This window comes from Hemiscyllium ocellatum, chromosome 21 (genome assembly GCF_020745735.1).
Source record: "Hemiscyllium ocellatum isolate sHemOce1 chromosome 21, sHemOce1.pat.X.cur, whole genome shotgun sequence".
Taxonomy (NCBI): domain Eukaryota; kingdom Metazoa; phylum Chordata; class Chondrichthyes; order Orectolobiformes; family Hemiscylliidae; genus Hemiscyllium; species Hemiscyllium ocellatum.
In genome coordinates this window covers 59524469-59545568 of record NC_083421.1, presented here as the reverse complement: position 1 = coordinate 59545568, position 21100 = coordinate 59524469, and the positions used below count along the sequence as shown (strand labels likewise).

The 21100-nt window shown below is 42.7% G+C and overlaps 1 protein-coding gene across 5 annotated transcripts in view; it reads left to right on the top strand.

Annotated features, from left to right (window-relative positions):
• Positions 1–21100, top strand: part of LOC132825715 (uncharacterized) — a 48560-nt gene that overhangs the window by 16460 nt on the left and 11000 nt on the right. For 2 of the 5 annotated variants that reach the window (XM_060841127.1, XM_060841126.1), the window contains exons 8-11: positions 1616–1720; positions 1819–1921; positions 9923–10021; positions 16467–16550. In XM_060841127.1, the coding sequence (XP_060697110.1) occupies positions 1616–1720; positions 1819–1921; positions 9923–10021; positions 16467–16550 (391 nt within the window). Of the gene's footprint in view, positions 1–1615; positions 1721–1818; positions 1922–9922; positions 10022–12399; positions 12583–16466; positions 16551–19108; positions 19376–21100 lie in introns of those variants that run through there. The other 3 variants (XM_060841125.1, XM_060841129.1, XM_060841128.1) reach the window with 3 other exon arrangements.

The following is a 21100-nucleotide window of genomic DNA, read 5'->3' as shown; positions in this document are numbered from 1 at the left end:
ATAGGGATTGAGTTCCAGAGCCGTAATGTCATGCTGCGTCTATACAAAATGCTAGTGCAACCGCAGTTAGAATATTATGTACAGTTCTGGTCACCCCATTTATAGGAAGGATGTGGAAGCATTGGAAAAGGTGCAGAGGAGATTTACCAGGATGTTGCCTGGTCTGAAGGGAAGGTGTTATGAGGAAAGGCTGAGAGATTTGGGTCTGTTCTCATTGGAGAGAAGGTGGCTAAGAGGGAATTTGATAGAGACATACAAGATGATCAGAGGATTAGATAGGGTAGACAATGAGAGTCTTTTTACTAGGATGATGATGTCGGCTAGTACAAGGGGGCATAGTTGCAAATTGAGGGGTGATAGATTTAAGATAGATGTCAGAGGCAGGTTCTTTACTCAGAGAGTAGTAAGGGTGTAGAATTCCCTGCCTGCCAATGTAGTTAACTCATCCCCATTAGGGGCATTTAAACAGTCCTTGGATAAGCATATGGATGATGATGGGATAGTGTAGGGGGATGGGCTTAGATTAGTTCACAGGTCGGCGCAACATCGAGGGCCTGTCTGTGCTGTATTGTTTGTTTTATCAATGTTAGTCCTAATTGTGGCTCAGTGAGTCAGAACGCTATTGATTCAGGTTGTTGGCCAGAGATTTCTGCACAACATCAAGGCTGACATTCTACTGCAGTACTACATTTTTCACAGTTGGAATGTGCAATCCTTTGGATGAGACATCAAATCATAGACCTCTGTAACCTCTCACATGAATATAAAAGGCTCCACTACACTCCACTGAAGGGAGCAGTGGAGTCCTCCCTGGTGTTCTTAATTATCACTTGTTCAAGATGACTTGGTGATCATCATATTATTTATGTGAGATTTATTTTTTCTGTTGTGAGAGAGTCTAGGACCAGAGAGCATAATCTCAGAGTAAGGGGTCACCTATTTAAGAGAGAAGTGAAGACAAAACACAAAATCAGAAACCGAAACACAAAATCAGAAACTGCTGGAGAAACTCAGCAGGTCTAGCATATCTATGGAGAGAAAGCAGACTTAACATTTCAAAATTAAGTGACCTTTCTTTAGTTTTGAATTGAACACCCTTCTAGAAAAGGGTCACTGGACTTGAAACGTTTACTCAGCTTTTTGTTCCCCAGATATTGTCAAACCTGCTGAGTTTCTCAGCAATCTGTACTTCTTTGTTTTATTATAGAGGATAAGAGGAGTTTCTTCTCTCAATGGGCAGTGAATCTGTGGAATTCTTTACTGCAGAGTGCTGTTGATTTTTAGTCAGTCAGGGAATCAAAGATTATGTTGAAAAGGCAGGAAAGTATATTTGATGATATCAAATCAACGATGATGTCATTGATAGAACAGACCAGATGGGCCAAATGTCCTACTTTCGGTCCTATGTTTTATGATTTTCTGGAGAGCTTGTTGAGCATAAATTGTTTGTCATGTTGCTCTATTATATAGTTTGGTCTGTTTCTGTCCTGTATGATTCCTGTATTACATTTAAAATGTATTTCATTGCTTCTTAAGGCCTTTGAATCTTGAGATTCTAAATAAATGCAAAACGATCTTTCTTTACCTGATACACTGTTTGTTCAAATTTTCACAGAAAGGAAAACGAGTTAAAAGGACTAAAGGGAAGGGAGCCCTGGGACTGCTGAAACCTATTGCCGAACTTGTGAAGGAGCGATGTTGCATGGACAATTGTGTCTCGGTAACTGGGCCTTCCTTATGTTGGAGACTAATTTTGTCCAGAGTGGATTTGTTGATAGAGTCACCATTTGATTGAAAGGATCCTCGGTTGTTTTTCAGATGGCACACACTCATGGGCATTTGCTTCACGTTTGGAGGGAACGTGCCTCAAAAGGACAGGCTGATGCACGTAGAGCCCTAGCAGAGATGTTGACGCCTTCAGGTGTGTCTAAAATGATGAAATTTGAAGCCAATTCCGATTTATCCTCTTCATTTAGGTCAAATGACTAACGTGCTGGAGTGTTGCAGTAAGAATGCTTTCTACATATATTGTATGGGATATGCAGTACAGCAACACATCATCCTGCCTATGGTGGTGGTTATGTTTCATTGGAGCATCCTTTCACTCTCCAGCAGGATCTTAATCTATAAGCCGATGGGCCGAGGAGTGGCAGATGGAATTTAATTTAAGTTAATGTGAGGTGCTACATTTTGGAAAGGCAAATCAGGGCAGGACCTACACACTTAATAGTAAGGTCTGAGGGAATGTTGCTGACAAACAGACCTTGGAGTGCAGGTTCATAGTTCCTCGAATGTGGAGTCGCAGGTAGACAGGATAGTGAGGAAGGCATTTGGTATGCTTTCTTTTATTGATCAGTGTCTTGACTATCAGGATCGGGAGGTCGTGTTGTGGCTGTACAGGACATTGGTTAGGCCTCTTTTGGATTACTGTATGCAATTCTGGTCTCCCTGCTAATAGAAAGGATGTTGTAAAACTTGAAAAGGTTCAGAAAAGATTTACAAGGATGTTGCCAGGGTTGGATGGTTTGAGGTGTAGGGAGAGGCTGAATAGACTGGGGCTGAGAGGTGACCTTATAAAGGTTTATAAAATCAATGGGGGTGGGGTGGATAGGGTAAATAGACAAGGTCTTTACCCTTGGGTAGGGGAGTCCAAAACTAGAGGGCATAGGTTTAGGGTGAAGGGAAAGATTTTAAAAGGATGTAAAGGGCAACTTCTTCGCATAGAGGGTGGTACGTGTATAGAATGAGCTGTCAGAGGAAGTTGTGAAGGCTGGTACAATTACATCATTTAAAAGGCATCTGGATGGGTATTTAGAGGGATATGGGCCAAATGCTGGCTAATGGGACTAGATTTATTTCGGATATCTGGTCGGCATGGACAAGTTGGGCCGAAGGGTCTGTTTCCGTGCTATACATTTCTATCTCAGTATATCCTTCCTTCCATATTCCTTCCTCCCTCATCTGTTCACTTAGTTTCTCCTTGAAAATATTCTATGGTATTCATTTCAGTCAGTCCATGTTGTATCTTCTACATTCTCACTGCTCCCAAGCGCAGAGGTTTCTCTTGAAACTCTTAATTGGATTAATTAGTGACTGGCTCTTGTGTGCGGCCTATAGTTTGTAATCCCCCCTCAAGTGGAAATATCATCTCTGCATCTAGCCCTGTCAAACCCTTTTGTAATTTTAAATACCTCTATTAGGTCACTTCTCAGTCTTCTCAGAGAAGAATGAAATGATGCTTTTGGGAAAGAAGACTGAGTAAACGCAAAATGTGCTAAATGATACAATTTTAATTGGGCTGCAGGAAGTGAAAGACCTGGGACTGACATACTCAAAGGAGGGAGGATAAGTTGATTATACCATTAAAAGATCATATGGGATCAATGGTGTTATAAATAGAGGCACTGAGCACTAAAGAAAGGGATGTTGTACTAAATTTCGTAAATCACTGAAGCGTCCTCAGTTGGAATGTTTATTACCATTATTCGTTGGGGACAATATCAAATGGATAAGCCACAGAGGCCATTTCCTAGAAAGCTTTTGTGGTTGAATAATTTATTCTTTCTTCTTTACTCATGATTCCTTATTATTTCAGGGGATAACGGAATTGATTGCCTATCAACCGAGAGCAGTTGAGTTAACTGTGGTGCTGTGGGTCTGGAATCACAGGCAGGCTAGAGCAGATAAGGAGACAGATTTCCTTCCCCAAAGGACATTAAGGGGAGCATTTATACAAACTGCGAATGTTCTCTTTTGAAGGTTCTTTGGAGTTTAAAACTCACACAGCTTATAGTCCAACAGGTTTATTTGGAAGCACTAGCTTTAGGAATGCTGCTCCTTCATCAGGGAGCTGTGGAGCAGGATAATAAGACAAAGAATTTATAGCAAAAGATTACAGGGTCATGAAACTGAAACGATATATTGAACAAATCTGGATTATAAGACCATAAGACATAGGAGTGGAAGTAAGGTCATTCGGCCCATCGAATCCATTCCGCCATTCAATCATGGCTGATGGACATTTCAACTCCACTTACCCGCATTCTTCCCGTAGCCCTTAATTCCTTGTGACATCAAGAATTTCTCAATCTCTGCCTTGAAGACATTTAGCGTCCCAGCCTCCACTGCACTCCGCGGCAATGAATTCTACAAGCCCATCACTCTCTGTTCTAAATTGACCCCCTCTATTTTTAAGGCTGTGCCCACGGGTCCCAGTCACCCCGCCTAACGGAAACAATTTCTTAGCATCCACTCTTTCCAAGCCATGTATTATCTTGTAAGTTTCTATTAGATCTCCCTTTAACCTTCTAAACTCAAATGAGTACAATCCCAGGATCCTCAGCCGTTCCTCGTATGTTAGACCTACCATTCCAGGAATCATCCATGTGAATCTCCGCTGGACACGCTCCAGTGCCAGTATGTCCCTCCTGAGGTGTGGGGACCAAAACTGGACACAGTACTCCAAATGGGGCCTAACCAGAGCTTTATAAAGTCTCAGTAGCACATCGCTGCTTTTATATTCCAACCCTCTTGAGATAAATGACAACATTGCATTCGCTTTCTTAATCACAGATTCAACCTGCATGTTTACCTTTAGAGAATCCTGGACTAGCACTCCCAGATCCCTTTGTACTTTGGCTTGATGAATTTTCTCACCGTTTAGAAAGTAGACCATGCTTGTATTCTTTTTTCCAAAGTGCAAGACCTCGCATTTGCTCACATTGAACTTCAGCCATTTCCTGGACCACTCTCCCAAACTGTCTAGATCCTTCTGCAGCCTCCCCACTTCCTCAGTACTACCTGCCTGTCCACCTATCTTCGTATCACCGGCAAACTTCGCTAGAATGCCCCCAGTCCCCTCATCCAAATCATTAATATATAACGTGAACAGCTGCGGCCGCAACACTGAACTCTGTGGGACACCGCTTGTCACTGGCTGCCATTCTGAAAAAGAACCTCTTATCCTAACTCTCTGCCTTCTGTCAGACAGCCAATCCTCAATCCATGCCAGTAGCTCACCTCGAACACCATGGGCCCTCACCTTACTCAGCAACCTCCCATGTGGCACCTTATCAAAGGCCTTTTGGAAGTCTAGATAGACCACATCCACTGGGTTTCCCTGGTCTAACCTACTTGTCACCTCTTCAAAGAATTCTAACAGGTTTGTCGGGCACAACCTCCCCTTACTAAATCCATGTTGACTTGTTCTAATCCGACCCTGTTCTTCCAAGAATTTAGAAACCTCATCCTTAACGATGGATTCTAGAATTTTACCAACAACCGAGGTTAGGCTAATTGGCCTGTAATTTTCCATCTTTTGTCTTGATCCTTTCTTGAACATTGGGGTTACAACAGCGGTCTTCCAATCATCCAGGACTTTCCCTGACTCCAGTGACTTTTGAAAGATCTCAACCAACGCCTCCGCTATTTCCTCAGCCACCTCCCTCAGAACTCTAGGATGTAGCCCATCGGGGCCAGGAGATTTGTCAATTTTAAGACCTTTTAGCTTTTTTAGCACTATTTCTTTTGTAATGGCAACCATACTCAACTCAGCCCCCTGACTCCCTTTAATTGTTGGGATATTACTCATGTCTTCCACTGTGAAGACTGATGCAAAGTACTTATTAAGTTCTCCAGCTATTTCCTTATCTCCCATCACTAGTGTTCCAACATCAGTTTGAAGTGGCCCAATGTCTACTTTTGCCTGTTGTTTGTTTCTTATGAATTGAAAGAAACTTTTACTATCATTTCTAATATTACTCGCTTGCCTACCTTCATATTTAATCCTCTCCTTCCTTATTTCTCTCTTTGTTATCCTCAGTTTCTGTAGCCTTCCCAATTTTCTGATTTCTCAGTGCTTTTGGCCACTTTATAGGATCTCTCTTTTTCTTTAATACATTTCCTGACTTCCTTTGTCAGCCATGGCTGTCTAATCCCTCCCCGGATAATCTTTCTTTTCTTGGGGATGAACCTCTGTACTGTGTCCTCAATTATATCCACAAACTCCTGCCATTTTTGCTCTACTGTCTTCCCTGCTAGGCTCTGCTTCCAGTCAATTTTCGTCAGTTCCTCTCTCATGCCCTCATAATTACCTTTATTTAACTGTAACACCATTACATCCGATTTTGCCTTCTCTCTTTCAAACTGCAGACTGAACTCTACCATATTATGATCGCTGCTTCCTAAGTGTTCACTTACTTTAAGATCTTTTATAAAGTCTGGTTCATTACATAGCACTAGGTCCAAAATAGCCTGCTCCCTTGTGGGCTCCATGACAAGCTGTTCCAAAAAACCATCCTGTAAGCATTCCAAGAATTCCCTTTCTTTGGATCCACTGGCAACATTATTTACCCAGTCCACCTGCATATTGAAGTCCCCCATGATCACTGTGACCTTGCCTTTCTGACATGCCTTCTTTATTTCCCGGTACATGTTGCGCCTCTGGGAGGTCTGTACATAACTCCCATTATGGTTTTTTGTCTTTGTGGTTCCTCAATTCCACCCACACAGACTCCACATCATCCGACCCTATGTCATTCAGTGCCATAGATTTAATTTTGTTCTTAACTTAAAAGATCACCCCGCGCCCCTCTGCCCACCTCCCTGTCTTTTCGATAAGTTGTAAATCCGTGGATGTTTAACTGCCAGTCCTGACCCCCCTGCAACCATGTCTCTGTGATGCCTACCACATCATAATCATTCACGATGATCTATACCGTTAGTTCATCTACTTTGTTACGAATGCTACGAGTTCCGGTAAAGTGCCTTAATGCTAACATTCTTATCATTAGAGATATTGGAAGTCATAAGATGTCCTAAGTTATCCTTCCTCTTTGTCGTATTCCTAATCTACCTCAAAGTTAAATCCACCTGCATACATGCTATCCTGCTGCTTATCTTTCCATTTAACTCCATACTCCCTGTCGCTTTCACTTTCCCTTCCCCCCCCCCCCCAACTCAGAAGTTTAAAGTCCTACTGACCACCCTATTCATCCTCTTCGCTAGAACATTGGTACCAGATCGGTTCAGGTGGAGACCGTCCCATCGGTACAGATCCCCCCGGTTCCAAAACTGATGCCAATGCCCAATGAAATGGAATCCCTCTTTCCCACACCAATCCCTTGCTGTTAAGTCTTTCATCTTTTGGAATGAGTTGCAGGTTTCAGTTCATTAATATTTAAATCCGATAACTTATTTTAAGTCATGTTCTCAAAATAACTTGAGGTTTTAGAAAATAAAATGACATCATCGATGAGGATGAGCACCTACCAAGACATTCCCTATGCTTCCACTTCTCACCTTTACACAACTGCGAAACCTTAAACAGGTTTACAGCAAACTGCCCAGCCCTCAGGGCAACATCAACCACAACACTGTACTACCCTGTCATGGAACCACTGCAAGACATGTCAGAGTGTTGACATGGATACCACTTTTACACGTGGGGACACCACCCACCATGTACGTGGCAGGTACTCATGTGACTCGGCCAACATTGTCTATCCCATATGCTGCAGACAAGGATGCCCTGAGGCAGCGAGACCAAGCAGCTGCTACAACAACGAATGAATGGACACCGCACAACAATGGCCAGACAGAGATGTTCCCTCCCAGTCAGGGAACACTTCAGCAGTCAGGGACATTCGGCCTCAGACTTTTGGGTGACAATTGTCCAAGATGGACTCTGGGGACAGGCAACAATGCAGGGTGGCTGAGCAGAGGCTGCTAGTCAAGTTCAATACCATGTGGATGGCCCCAACCAGGACCTTGCATTCATGTCACACTATAGATGACCCCACTAGACTATAGACTGTCTCACACACTCTCTCTCAAACACACACACTCTCTTTCACACACACAAAAATAGCCCCCCACGCTCACACCCACGCGCACACCCTCTCATAGGCTTATACTCTGTCAGACTCATGCACACATGCAAACACACACTCTCTTTAGCGCACTTACACACACACATATACACATACACACAAATGTATGGGGTGAATTTGCATGCAGAATTGTATTTGCAGATACAGTCTATTTTGCCCAAAATGCACCCAGTCTGCAGGCCCTCAATGCAGGCAGTCAAGTCCATATAACATTTTATTAATTCCTACTTTGAAAATAGAACCAGTCTGACTCAAGATTGGTTTACCGACAGACTCTAACCTCACACTTTTAGTGCATTTTCTGAGCTGTAATGTCACCTTTATTTAAATACAACCTTAAGTTATCTCAAGAATGTGACTTGAAAGAAGTTCTGAGATTTACATATTAATGAACTGAAACCTACAGCCCATTCTAAAAGATGAAAGACTCAATAGCAATCTAGATTTGCTCAATACAGAGGAACCTCGATTGTCCGAATGAGAGGGGTGGGCAGTATTTTCTTCGGATAATCCAATATTCGGATATTCAAACGTCGGATAACACAGTTTAGCCAAGCATTTGGACCTTGCGATCTTGTCTGGATAACGCGAAATTCAGATAATTGAATGCTGGATAATTGAGGTTCCTCTGTAAATTGTTTTAGTTGCATGACACAGTAATCTTTTGTTAGAAATTCTGTGTCTAATGATCTTGCTGCACAACTGCCTGATGAAGGAACTTGTACTTCCAAATAAACCTGTTGGACTCTAACCTGGCATTGTGTGATTTTTATCTTTGTCCATCCTAGTCCAACACTGGCACCTCCACATTCTGAGGAAGTGTCACTGGACCCCAAATGTTAACTCTGATTTCTACCCACAGATGCTGCCAGACCTTTGAGTTTCTGTAGCAATTCCTGTTTTTCCTCTTAAAAACTAACTTGAACCAAATTGGTTGTCTGATCTAATATCTCCTTATGTGGCTCCAAATCCTACATTGTTTTACTGTGCTGCTGTGAAGTGTCCTGGAATGTTTTATTGTGTTGAAAGTAACATATCAATTTAAGTTAGAGTCACAGAACTGTACAGCACAGAAACAGACCCTTCAGTCCAACTCGTCCATGCTGACAAGATATCCTAAACTAATCTAGTCCCATTTGCCAGCACTTGGCCCACATCCCTCTAAACCATTCCTATTCATGTGTCCATCCAGATGCTATTTAAATGTTGTAATTGTACCAGCCTCCACTACTTCCACTGGCACCTCATTCCATACACACACCACCTTTTGCATGAAAAAGTTGTTCCCTAGATCCCTTTTAAATCTTCCCCCTCTCACCTTAAACCTATGCCCTCTAGTTTTGGACTCCCCTACCTTGGGAAGAAGGTGTTAGCTATTCACCCTATCCATGCCCTTGTTCAAGTTGTTTAATATTACCTTCAAATAGTGTCTTTTCACAGAGTTTCGCTAACTCAAATAATTCTGTTTCTTCAGAACCTGTATACCCTCAGTTCCCTGCCGGTTCGTTAAGCCCACTGTACACAGCAGAAACTTTAGTGCCTTTTATTGTGTGGGACCACAAACCCGACTTGCAGAAGCTGTCAGATATCCATCAGGGAAACACTGCTTTCTAACTTTAGGATGCAGTTTTGTTATCTTCGTCTTCTATGTTTATTGGGAATAAAACATTACTGTTTAGGGAGATATTGTTTCTGCAGTGTTGTTACGATCCTAATAATCCAAAAGCATGAGCTATGTCCTGTGTTCTGCTGACTTGGTCATACTGATCTTTGCTGAAAATGTGTTGCTGGAAAAGCGCAGCAGGTCAGGCAGCATTCAGGAAAGAAGGGCTTATGCCCGAAACGTCGAATCTCCCGTTCCTTGGATGCTGCCTGACCTGCTGCGCTTTTCCAGCAACACATTTTCAGCTCTGATCTCTAGCATCTGCAGACCTCACTTTCTCCTCCATACTGATCTTTGGGTTAGATAGCCATTGTATTCTCATATTATCTCATCCCTGGAGATTTCTGATGTGTTTTCTCTCTTGGCTCAGGTGGCTCACATTCGAATTGCTACAAGTTCATCAGCTGGGTGACAGGCTGCAGTCACAGCACCATTAGCCGAGTCAACGAGCAGATGAGGAGGACAGGAGGTGAGCGGGAGCCCCCTCCCCACGGGCTGAAAAAGTGTTGGAAGGCAGGTGAAGTTTCATAGCTGACATCCACAACAAGGCAAGGGATAGCGATCGCAAGACTAATCAATTTCACAATTCTTTGTCAGCATGATGAGCAGGAACCAAGGACGGCATGGTGGGTCAGTGGTCAGCCAGGACCCCGTGTTTGGTGTCCGGTTTCTTCCCACAGTCCAAAGATATGCATGTTAGGTGGATTGGCCATGGGAAATTGCCCCGTAGTATCCAGGGATGTGTTGGTTAGCTGTGGTAAATGCAGGGTTGTAGGGTAAGGGAATGGGTGTGGGTGGGATGCTTTTCGGAGTGTTGGTGTGGACTCGATGGACCAAATGGCCAACTTCCACTCTATATGGATTCTAATTCTAGATCATGACAGGAGTGAGTTAAACTCAGCCACAAGGCCTAGGTTGCAGCATCATGATCAGGAACATCTTCATCCCCTGTCCTCTCAGCCATTCACAACCACATTAGATCCTGGGAGCATTAAAACTGGAAGAATAGCCCAGGACTAATAATTGGAGACAAAGAACTGGAAAGTTCCTCTCTGATCTTTGCACAGGTAATTGAGACCAGTCCAGGAGAGATCATATGCATTTTGTGCTAGTTATCTGTTAATCACCTCAACATAGTGCATGTTAGATTCAGTAAAATGGTTACAGCACAGAAGGAGGTCACTTGCCCTGTTCTGTCCATTGCAGATGTCTATAAGAAAGTTTCAGCTAGTCCCTCTCCCTTGCCTTTGCTATGAAGCTTTGTTTTCTCTTAAGATAATTATCCAGTTCCCTTTTGAACATCATAATTGTAACTTGTCTTCACCAGCATTCCCAGGTAACAAATTCCAGATCCTACTTCATAGCACCTCTGTCTCTTTCGCCAATCACCTTAAATTGGTGCCCTGTGACCCTCAAACGCAATGGGAACCATTCTTCCTGTGCTCTGTCCACATCACTCATGACTGCGAATACTTTATTGAGTTCAAATCCCAACTGCTCCAGAGATGTGTCATAATATTTCTGAACAGGTTGATTGGAAAATATCTTCAACCACTTCTGTTACATAGGGCAGTGTCCTAACCCCATGCTGTCCAATGAAAATCACTGATTAGGCTCACATATCCACAGGGACTATTATTTGATGGAAAATACCTTACTTAATTCATGCACACAATGCAAGTAAATGTACTCTCTCCACCATTCAGTAACCAAAGGAGTAAAGCACTCATAATTTAAAAACATTTTAATAATGAGCAAAAATAGCTTATAAGTTCACATGAAGATTGGTATTTCACAGCCAACTGTGTCAAATTAAGTTAAACATGTATATTAAATTTCAGTTATTCATCTCTGGAGTAATATCATAGAGGTCTACAGATAAAGGTCCTTTGGCCTATCAAATCTATTCCAATTGAAAACAAGTACTTAACTATTCTAATCCCATTTTCCAACACTTGGCCCATAGGCCCATAGCCTTGTATACGTTGTATATCACAAATGCATGTTTAAATACTTAAACGTTATGAGAGTTTTTGCTTCTACCACCTTTTCCTGGCAGTGAGTTCCAGATTCCAACCACCCACTGGGTGGAAAATATACTTGCTCAGGGTGAAATCTATTTATTGTTTTGAAAGGGTGATTGATTAAACAGCTGACTAGTGTATTTCCTGAACAAACTACACTTGTTCACTTTTTCTCGAGAGAGAGAGAGTGTGTGTATCTGTCTGTCTGCTTGGCATGTTTAGAGGGATAAGTAATTTATCTCTCCACCATTCAGTAACCAAAGAAATAAAGCACTCATAATTTAAGAATATTTTAATAATGAGCAAAAATAGCTTAAAAGTTCACATGGCTAGTTCACATGAAGTCTTTCTGGCTGTGTATGTTAACCACTTATTGCATCCTGATTGGATCAGTTTTGTTTGATAATCACCCAGAATTGTTGTTTATTAAGAAACCTGCTTGGTAGTTAGTGCTGTTTTAAAACATGATGCAGTTAAGGTATTTAATTGGTCATTTTGATTATAGGGAAAGTATTTTTTTGTTGTTGCCTGTGGATTAGTGGATTTAGAGTGAAGGTGATTCTTTCAGCCTCGATTGTAACACTCGGTGCAGTGAACAATAGGTTCTTCATTAAAATTTACACACGCAGATTGAAAAGCCTTCTTTTGAATTACATTGCAAATTTAACTAAGGACAGGAACAAATTGACATGTATAGTACATGAGATCTTTCTCCTGAAAGAACATCTATAACACCTTCTTTAGGCATAATAATTGTATTTTTCCCTGCATTGTTAACTTTCTCATGTATTTTTTGAATCATTTTGACTTTATTTTTGTTTAGAAGGGGAAATCAAAGGCACAGGGGATGACCAGCACAGAGCAAACGGACGCAAGTACAAACACAGCAGACTTCCTAAACTTTGCTTCATCTGTTGTCAGTTCAGGACCTTCCTTCCTAGAAACCAGCCAGGTCTCCACGGGCAATAGGTCACTGCCAGTGGAGCTCTCCTCTCTCCCAACCAGTGTAAGTTCTTTTTATCATAAAGCGAATTCCTGAATTTTTATTTGGGAGAACAGTGAAAGAAGGTGATTTAATTCCAAATCAGGATGGTGTGTGGCTTCAAGGGGAATTTGCAGGTGGTGGTGCTCCCATATTTCTGTAGCCCTCGCACTTCTAGCTGTTAGAGATCACGAGTTTGGAAAGTCCTGTCATTGGCGATATGCTGAGTTGCTGCAGTGTATTTTGTACATGGTACACCCTTCTGCTACCTGTGTACCAGCAGGAAAGGGAGTGCATGTTGAAGGTCAAGTGGTTGATTTCTTTTGAGTGTATCAAACTTTGAATGTTATTGGAACTCCAAACAAATAGACAGTATCCCATCACATGTCTGAGCTGCACTTTGTGAGTATAAGACCATATGAAATAGCAGCAGAATTAGGCCACTTGGGCCATTGGGTCTGTTCCACCATTCAATCAAGGCCAATGTTTCTCAACCCCTTTACCCGTCTTCACCCTGTAAGCTTTGATCCCTTTCCTAATCAAGAATCTGCCCCTATCTCTGTCTTAATCACACTTAATGATTTGGCCTCCACAGCCTTCTGTGGCAATAAATTTTACAGATTTACAACCCTCTGACTGAAGTTTCTCCTCATCTGAGTTCTAAAGAGTCATCCGTTCATAGAATCATGTATCCATCCAGATGTCTTTTAAATGTTGTAATTGTACTAGCCCTCCATCACTTCCTCTGGCAGCTCATTCCATACATGCATCACCCTCTACATGAAAAAGTTTACCCTTAGGTCCCTTTTGAATCTTTCCCCTCTCACCTTAAAGCTATGCCCTCTGGTTCTGGACTCCCCTACCCTGGTGAAAAGACCTTGACTATTCATCCTAACTATGTCCCATATGATTTTATAAACCTCTATAAGGTCATCCCTCAGCCTCTGATGTTCTGCAGAAAAAAGCCCTAACCTAGTCAGCCTCTCCCGATAGCTCAAACTGTCCAACCATGGCAGCATCCTTGTAAATCTTTTCTGAACTCTTTCAAGTTTAAGAACACCTTTTCTATAGCAAGGATATAAGAATTGAATACAGTATTCCAAAAGTGGCCTCACCAATGTCCTGTACAGCCGCAATAGCATCCTAGCAAGTAACAGTCTGATTTCAGATCGTCAACATGGTTTTGTCAAGGGCAGGTCATGTATCACAAACCTCACTGAGTTTTTTGAGAAGGTGACCAAACATGTAGATGAGGGTAGGGCAGCTGAGCGGTATACATAGACTTCAGTAAAGCCTTTGATAAGGTTCCACATAGTAGGCTGATGGAGAAAATGCAGAGGCATGGAATTGAGGGTGATTTAGCAGTTTGGATTAGAAACTGGCTTTCTGGAAGAAGGCAGCGAGTGGTGGTTGATGGAAAATATTCAGTCTGGAGTCCTGTTACTAATGGTGTGCCACAAGGATCTGTTTTGGGACCAGTGCTGTTTGTCATTTTTATAAATTTTAGCCGTAGGCATAGGTGGATAGATTAGTAAATTTGCAGACGACACTAAAGTCGGTGGAGTAGTGGACAGTTTGGAAGAATGTTGCAGGGGGACTTGGATAAACTGCAGAGTTGGGCCAAGAGGTGGCAAATGGAGTTCAATGCAGATAAATGTGAGGTGACGCACTTTGGGAAGAATAACAGGAAGGCAGAGTTCTGGGTCAATGGAAAGATTCTTGGTAGTGTGGATATGCAGGGGGATCTTGGAGTGCATGTAGATAGATCCCTGAAAGTTGCCACCCAGGTGGATAGTGCTGTGAAGATTGCATACGGTGTGTTAGGCTTCATTGGTAGAGGGATTGAGTTCCGGAACTGCAATATCATGCTGCGACTATACAAAACGCTGGTGCTGTCACACTTGGAATATTGTGTACAGTTCTGGTCGCCCCATTACAGGAAGGATGTGGAAGCATTGGGAAAGGTGCAGAGGAGATTTACCAGGATGTTGCCTGGTCTGGAGGGAAGGTGTTATGAGGAAAGGCTGAGAGATTTGGGTCTGTTCTCATTGGAAAGAAGGCGGCTAAGGGGAGATTTGATAGAGACATACAAGATGATCAGAGGATTAGATAGGGTAGACCGTGAAAGTCTTTTTCCTAGGATGATGACGTCAGCTTGTACGAGAGGGCACAACTACAAATTGAGGGGTGATAGACTTAGGACAGATGTCAGAGGCAGGACTTATACACTTGTAGATGTAGAGAGTGGTAAGGGCGTGGAATGCCCTACCTGCTAAGGTAGTCAACTCAGCCACATTAGAGAGATTTAAACAACCCTTGGATGATTTTGGGATAGTGTAGGGGGATGTGCTGAGAGTAGTTCACAGGTCGGTGCAACATCGAGGGCCGAAGGGTCTGTTCTGTGCTGTATTGTTCTATGTTGTAACATGACCTCCCAACTCCTGGACTGAATGCACTGACCAATAAAGGCAAGTGTAATTTAGGTCTTTTTCACTACCCTGTCTACCTGCGACTCCAATTTCAAGGAATCATGAATCTGCACTCCAAGATCCTTTTGTTCAGCAACTATCTCCAGGACCTTATCAGTAAGTGTATAAGTCCTGCCCTGATATGTAGCACCTCACATTTATCTAGATTAAACTCTGTCTACCACTCCTTGCCCCATGGGTCCATCTGATCTAGGTCCCATTGTACTGCCCACAACACCACTAAGTTTGGTGTCATTTGCAAATTTACTAACCGTACATCCTATATTCACATCCAAATAATTTATATAAATGATAGAACACAATGAACCAGCGATCCCTGCAGCTCATCGCTGGTCACATGCTACCAGTCCAAAAATCAAATCTCCATCACCATCCTCTGTCTCCTACCTTCCAGTCAGTTTTAGATTAGATTAGACTTACAGTGTGGAAACAGGCCCTTCGGCCCAACAAGTCCACACCGAACCGCCGAAGCGAAACCCACCCATACCCCTACATTACCCCTTACCTAACACTACGGGCAATTTAGCATGGCCAATTCACCTGACCCGCACATCTTTGGACTGTGGGAGGAAACCGGAGCACCCGGAGGAAACCCACGCAGACACGGGGAGAACGTGCAAACTCCACACAGTCAGTCGCCTGAGTCGGGAATTGAACCCGGGTCTTCAGGCGCTATGAGGCAGCAGTGCTAACCACTGTGCCACCGTGCCGCCCACTCTGAGGCTGTGCTGTTAGGTCTTAATCTGTCCTACTAGTGGAAATATTTTCTCTATGTCCACTCTGTCCAGGCGGATGAAGCTTTAGGGAGCCAGGAGTTTCAGTTAATCACCAAGGAATACCCAGTCTCTGTCATGGTCAACCTTGTTTATTAATCCCTTGTTCTTCGTTGCATTGAGGGCAATCTGTAAACATCAAGAAGGATTTAATTTATGCAGCACGTACAATGATCACAAGTTGTTCTGAAATTTAAGAGGAAGCTGACTAACTACATTAAGTAAAAAGGAATGGAAGGAGACGTTGAAGGAGATGGATAAGTATAGCAGGTAGCTCGAGTATAGAATAAATATTGCCATTAAACAGATTAGGGCTGAATGGCTATTTTTTAGATTAGATTAGATTAGATTACTTATAGTGTGGAAACAGGCCCTTCGGCCCAACAAGTCCACACCGACCCGCCAAAGCGCAACCCACCCATACCCTTAACCTAACACTGCGGGCAATTTAGCATGGCCAATTCACCTGACCCGCACATCTTTGGACTGTGGGAGGAAACTGGAGCACCCGGATGTGTCTTCCTATGATGACTATTTGCAATAAAAATGGTTATTCATTTAAAAGCTTCCTTTGCATTTCTGCAAATTCTTGAGTCCTGTTTTCTCTTTTAATGCATATTTATATTTTATTCCTATGCTAAAACAGGTTCTGTTACAAGTCCAGCAACAACAAATCGAAGCTCTGAAGAAACAGGTTCAGCTCCTTCAGCAGCAACAACTGCAGCTGCAGGTATTGCCAAAAACCTCTCTTGGGTGGCAGCGTTAGAATGCAAAGGAGTAGCATTAGATGGGGTGCTTTGTTAACCAGGGCTAGGGTACACTGCAGTGATGAAAGGCCCTGTCAGTTTGCAGTGGCAGGTTGTTGGGAGTGTTCTACTGAACTGGCCCAGCCTATTGAGGAAGCAGAGAACAACCTAAAGTGACTGAAGTCAATGGAATTGAATACCATGCAGAACACATAACAGGATGCTGTGTTGCCAGTTTAAAACCCAAGATTGATTTGTATCATATACTGTTGGATTGAAATATTGGTCTTTTTCTCCCTTTTCATTCTTGTCTGTCTGCTTTTGATATTTGGGGTGTTTTCATAGATTGTGTCTGTTCACACCTACCCTGAAAGACGTTTCAACAATATGGGTAGATTAGAAAGATGTGAAGACACTTGGGCAGTATAAATGCTTGTATGAGCCAGTTGGTCTCACAGGAGTAATTTTTTATATTCAGTTGTGGGAAGTGGACATTGCGGGCTGGCCAGTTGTATTGCCCATCCCTAGTTGTCCTTGAGAAGGTGGTGTGCTGAATCTTTGAACTGCTGCAGTCCATATGCTGTAGTATGACCCACAATGCCCTTAGGGAGGAAATTTCAGGATTTTGACCCAGCAAAGGAACAGCGATACATTTCCAAGTCAGGATGGTGGTGCCTTGGAGGGGAACTTGCGGGTGATGGTGTTCCCATTTACCTGCTACCCTTATCCTTCTGGATGTAAGTGATTGTGGGTTTGGAAGGTGTTGTATAAGGATCTTTAGTGAATTTCTGCAGTGCATCTTTTAGATAGTATACACTGCTGCTACCCAACATCAGTGGTAGAGCGAGTGTATGCTTGGGGGTGTGGTGTCGATCAAGCAGGCTGCTTTGTCCTATATGGTTTCCAGCTTCTTGAGTATTATTGGAGCTGCATCCATCAGGCAATTGGGGAGTATTCCATCACATTCCTGACTTGTGCCTTGTAGATGGTGGATAGGCTTTGGGGAGCCAGGAAGTGAGTTACTCGCCACAGTATTCCTACTCCCTGACCTGCTCTTGTAACCACTGTGTTTACGTGGCTTGTCCACTTGAGTTTCTAGTCAGTGGTGACTCCAAGGATATTGATAGTGGGAGATTCAGTCATGGTAATACTATTGAATGTCAATGGGTGGTGATTGATTGTCTCTTATTGGAGATAGTCATTACCTGGAATTTGTATGGTACATATGTTTTGCACACAGACCTTTTTTTTGTCCTGGATACAAATCCTTCTTTTTATAAAGTTTCATTTCCACAAACTACAGTCCAGGAATTGATCTTGGTTATATCACAGCATTTAATAGTAGCCCCTTTAGTACTAGCATCGACCTGTTTATTTGAAATTGCCAACCAGTGACCCAGATACAGTAAATATTTGCTCATATGGGCAGTGGTGACCCCTGGGTTTATTAGCATCGCAGTTCCAAACTGAGTACTGTACTGCACTATCTGATCCACGCCACAGGAGGGCCCTGCCTTTTCACAACTCACTTCTGAGTTAAAAGGCAGGGACTAGCCAGTGCAACAATATCTTGCAGTTAACTAGCACCAGGTGCCATAGTAAAAGCACCAAAGGTGCTTCACCAAAAAGTGTGATCAGGCAAGATTTGAACATGGAGCCAATTGTTAGGTAAGTGACCAAAAGCTTGATAAAAATATAGGTTTAAAGTGGCATGTCAAAGGATAAGCAAGGGATGGAATGTTGGAGAGTTTCAGGAAGGAAATTCTCGAACCTATTGTCTCAGGAGCTGAAGGCCAGTGGGTGGGAATGATTTTAAAATCTAGAATGCTGAAAAGCAGAGAGTTGATTAAGTCCACAGGCCTCTGAAGGCTGTAGAGTGGGGAAAGGTTCTAAAGTTAGGGGGACGTGACTGCAAACAATGCGGTACCTCTCTAGTTGTGGAGGCCACACACCTGGGGTAAGCTATTTCATGGCTATGACCCCAGGAATTATGCACCTTTATGCAGTGCCTCTTCTGGAAGTGGGACTGAAGGCTGACTGAGTTTTTCTAAATGGAATAGGAGCAGGAAGAGGCCCTTCAGCCAGTTGAGCCGATTATAGCACTCATAATTCATAATTTATTCATAACGTATCTTTGTCAACTTTGCCATGACACCACGACTAAACAAATAAAAAGGGTTTAGAAAAATCACTAGTCACCTCTCCATACGCATAGTAATCATCATTTAACTCTGAAGTCCTGTTACCAGCCTGATGAAAGGTACACTACACTACACACCTTAATAGCGTCTAATCCCTCAAATTATTTGCTGTGTTCCTTATTATAAAAGTGAGGTTTTATTTGTGGTACAGAACACTGCAGATATCTCCTTTCTGTGTCTTTATGAGGTAAAATACACGATGTGGTCACTATCACACTCATGTTTATGGCACCTTGCCATTTGTAATTTGACTTCTGTGTTTCCTATGTTTCAATTCAGCGAGTCACCCTGTTATGAAAAGTGCTATAGAAATGCACAACTCTCTCTTTACTGTTCTTCAGTGGGAAGTCACAAGGGCCCAACCCCAACATCAGCACAGGCAGATCTTTGGAACACCGCACACCCTCATCCCTCAGCCACACTCTGTACAGCAGCCAAGCAGTGTGATTACTCAATGGCAACCAGTAGGATTGCAAGCCAAAGCAATGCCACAGCAGTGCCACGTATCGAAAGAAGGACTGACAGTTGCACAGATACTAGAGAATCCTGGACACCACCAGATGGTGAACCCCATGCAATGCATAGGACTTCAAAAGAATGATCTTCAGGTAAACATTTATTAGGGTTGCATATATGAATGTTCACTCCCATTTCACCCTCTCATGTTGCTCAGCATTGACATGAGTTGGTAGACAATTGAACATTGGTCTTTGACTGTGACAGTCTGTAATCTAGCATTACCAGCTGTAGCTGAGTAGAGAGAGTGTTCATCTCCAAGACTGAATATTGTGGATTCAAGTTGGATTCGACGAGATCTATGGAATTTAATGCTGGGCTAACAGGGTGCTGCACTGTCAGAAGTGGTGTCTTTCAGATGAGTTATTAAACTGAGGCACTTTGTGGCACTGTTTGAGCAAGAGCAGGATAATTTTCCCCAATGCGTATGTGTTGTTGTTTGGTGGACTTTGTTCTATGACTGAACTTTGCCCCATTGATTGGGAATACAGAGGTGCCTTATATTTGTTTTACAGCACAAAAGTGCTGTAGAAATCTTCCTTCAGCTTTTGAATGAGAGAGATATGTGATGGCTTGCTTCTGATTTCTCTGCTTTCATACTCACTTGGCATCTTTCTCCTGACAAGGCTATGGTTTGGAAGTTGTCGAGTAAGGCACGTAACCTACCACTGGAATGCACTGCCTGAAAGGCTGTCGGAAGCAATTCAATGGTAACTTTTAAAAGGGAGTTGGATATTTGTAAAGTTATGTGCTTTGAGGGAAGAGTAGCTTAGTGATACTAATTGAATAGTATTTTCAAAAACCTCGCACAGTCATGATGGGCAGAATGGCCTTCTGAATTGTAAGATTTTATGATTCTATGATTCACCTCATGAAACAGTTAGCCACGTTGCAATGCTGACTTTGTTAAAGTTATCCTGAAGCTTGTGAAAAAGAACTGTGAATGCTGTGTATGTTCACATCTATATCCTGGTGTAAATACTTGTTGCCCTTTCCAGTTGGTACATGTCAATGAGGTTCCTGGATGTAGTCAGTTACAATGGGAATGAATAGTATGAACAGGTTCACATGATACAGGCAGTGCAGCACCTGCTAGCACTATGTGCTTATCACTTTTTCTCTGATACATGGTGAGACAGGGAATCTGTGGAAGTCATTGTCGCAGAGGGCTGTGGAGGCCAAGCTATTGAGTGTATTTGAGACAGTGATAATTAGGAACATAATTAGTAAGGGGATCAAAGGTTATGGGGAGAAGGCAGGAGAATGAGTTTGAGAACCATCTCAGCCATGATCAAACGGCAGTGAGACTCAATGGGCCAAATGGCCGAATTCTGCTCCTATGTCTTATGAACTATGAAGTGCATTGCAATGTTCTGAGAGTGTGAAAGTTGGTGAAAATTGCTCCTTCTTTTCATTCCATCTTGAGTCCTTCCAATAATCTTGGCAACAAACAACGTGCCATTTGACACCTTGACTTCTCACGGGGATTTTGTTTTAGAATTACAGCAGCAAGACAGAAGTCGAAGTCCACCCGCTAGCCCCTGTACATGGGTAGCAGATGACAGCCACCATCTGTTGCTGTGTAGAGGACTTGTTGTGTTGGTTTGCAGAGAGGCCCTGATACCTTCAGGAGCTGTGTGAATAGCTTATGTCTCCTGTCTGATATTTACAGCAATTTGGGATTGACAATATCTTTACTGTACTTTAAACCATAAATTGTGGCATGTTCCCTTGTTCCCAGATGTGCTCATTCCTTTCTGCTCTGTTTGCATTTATTATTTATTTTTAGAAACTTTCATTTTTGAACTGCTGATCTA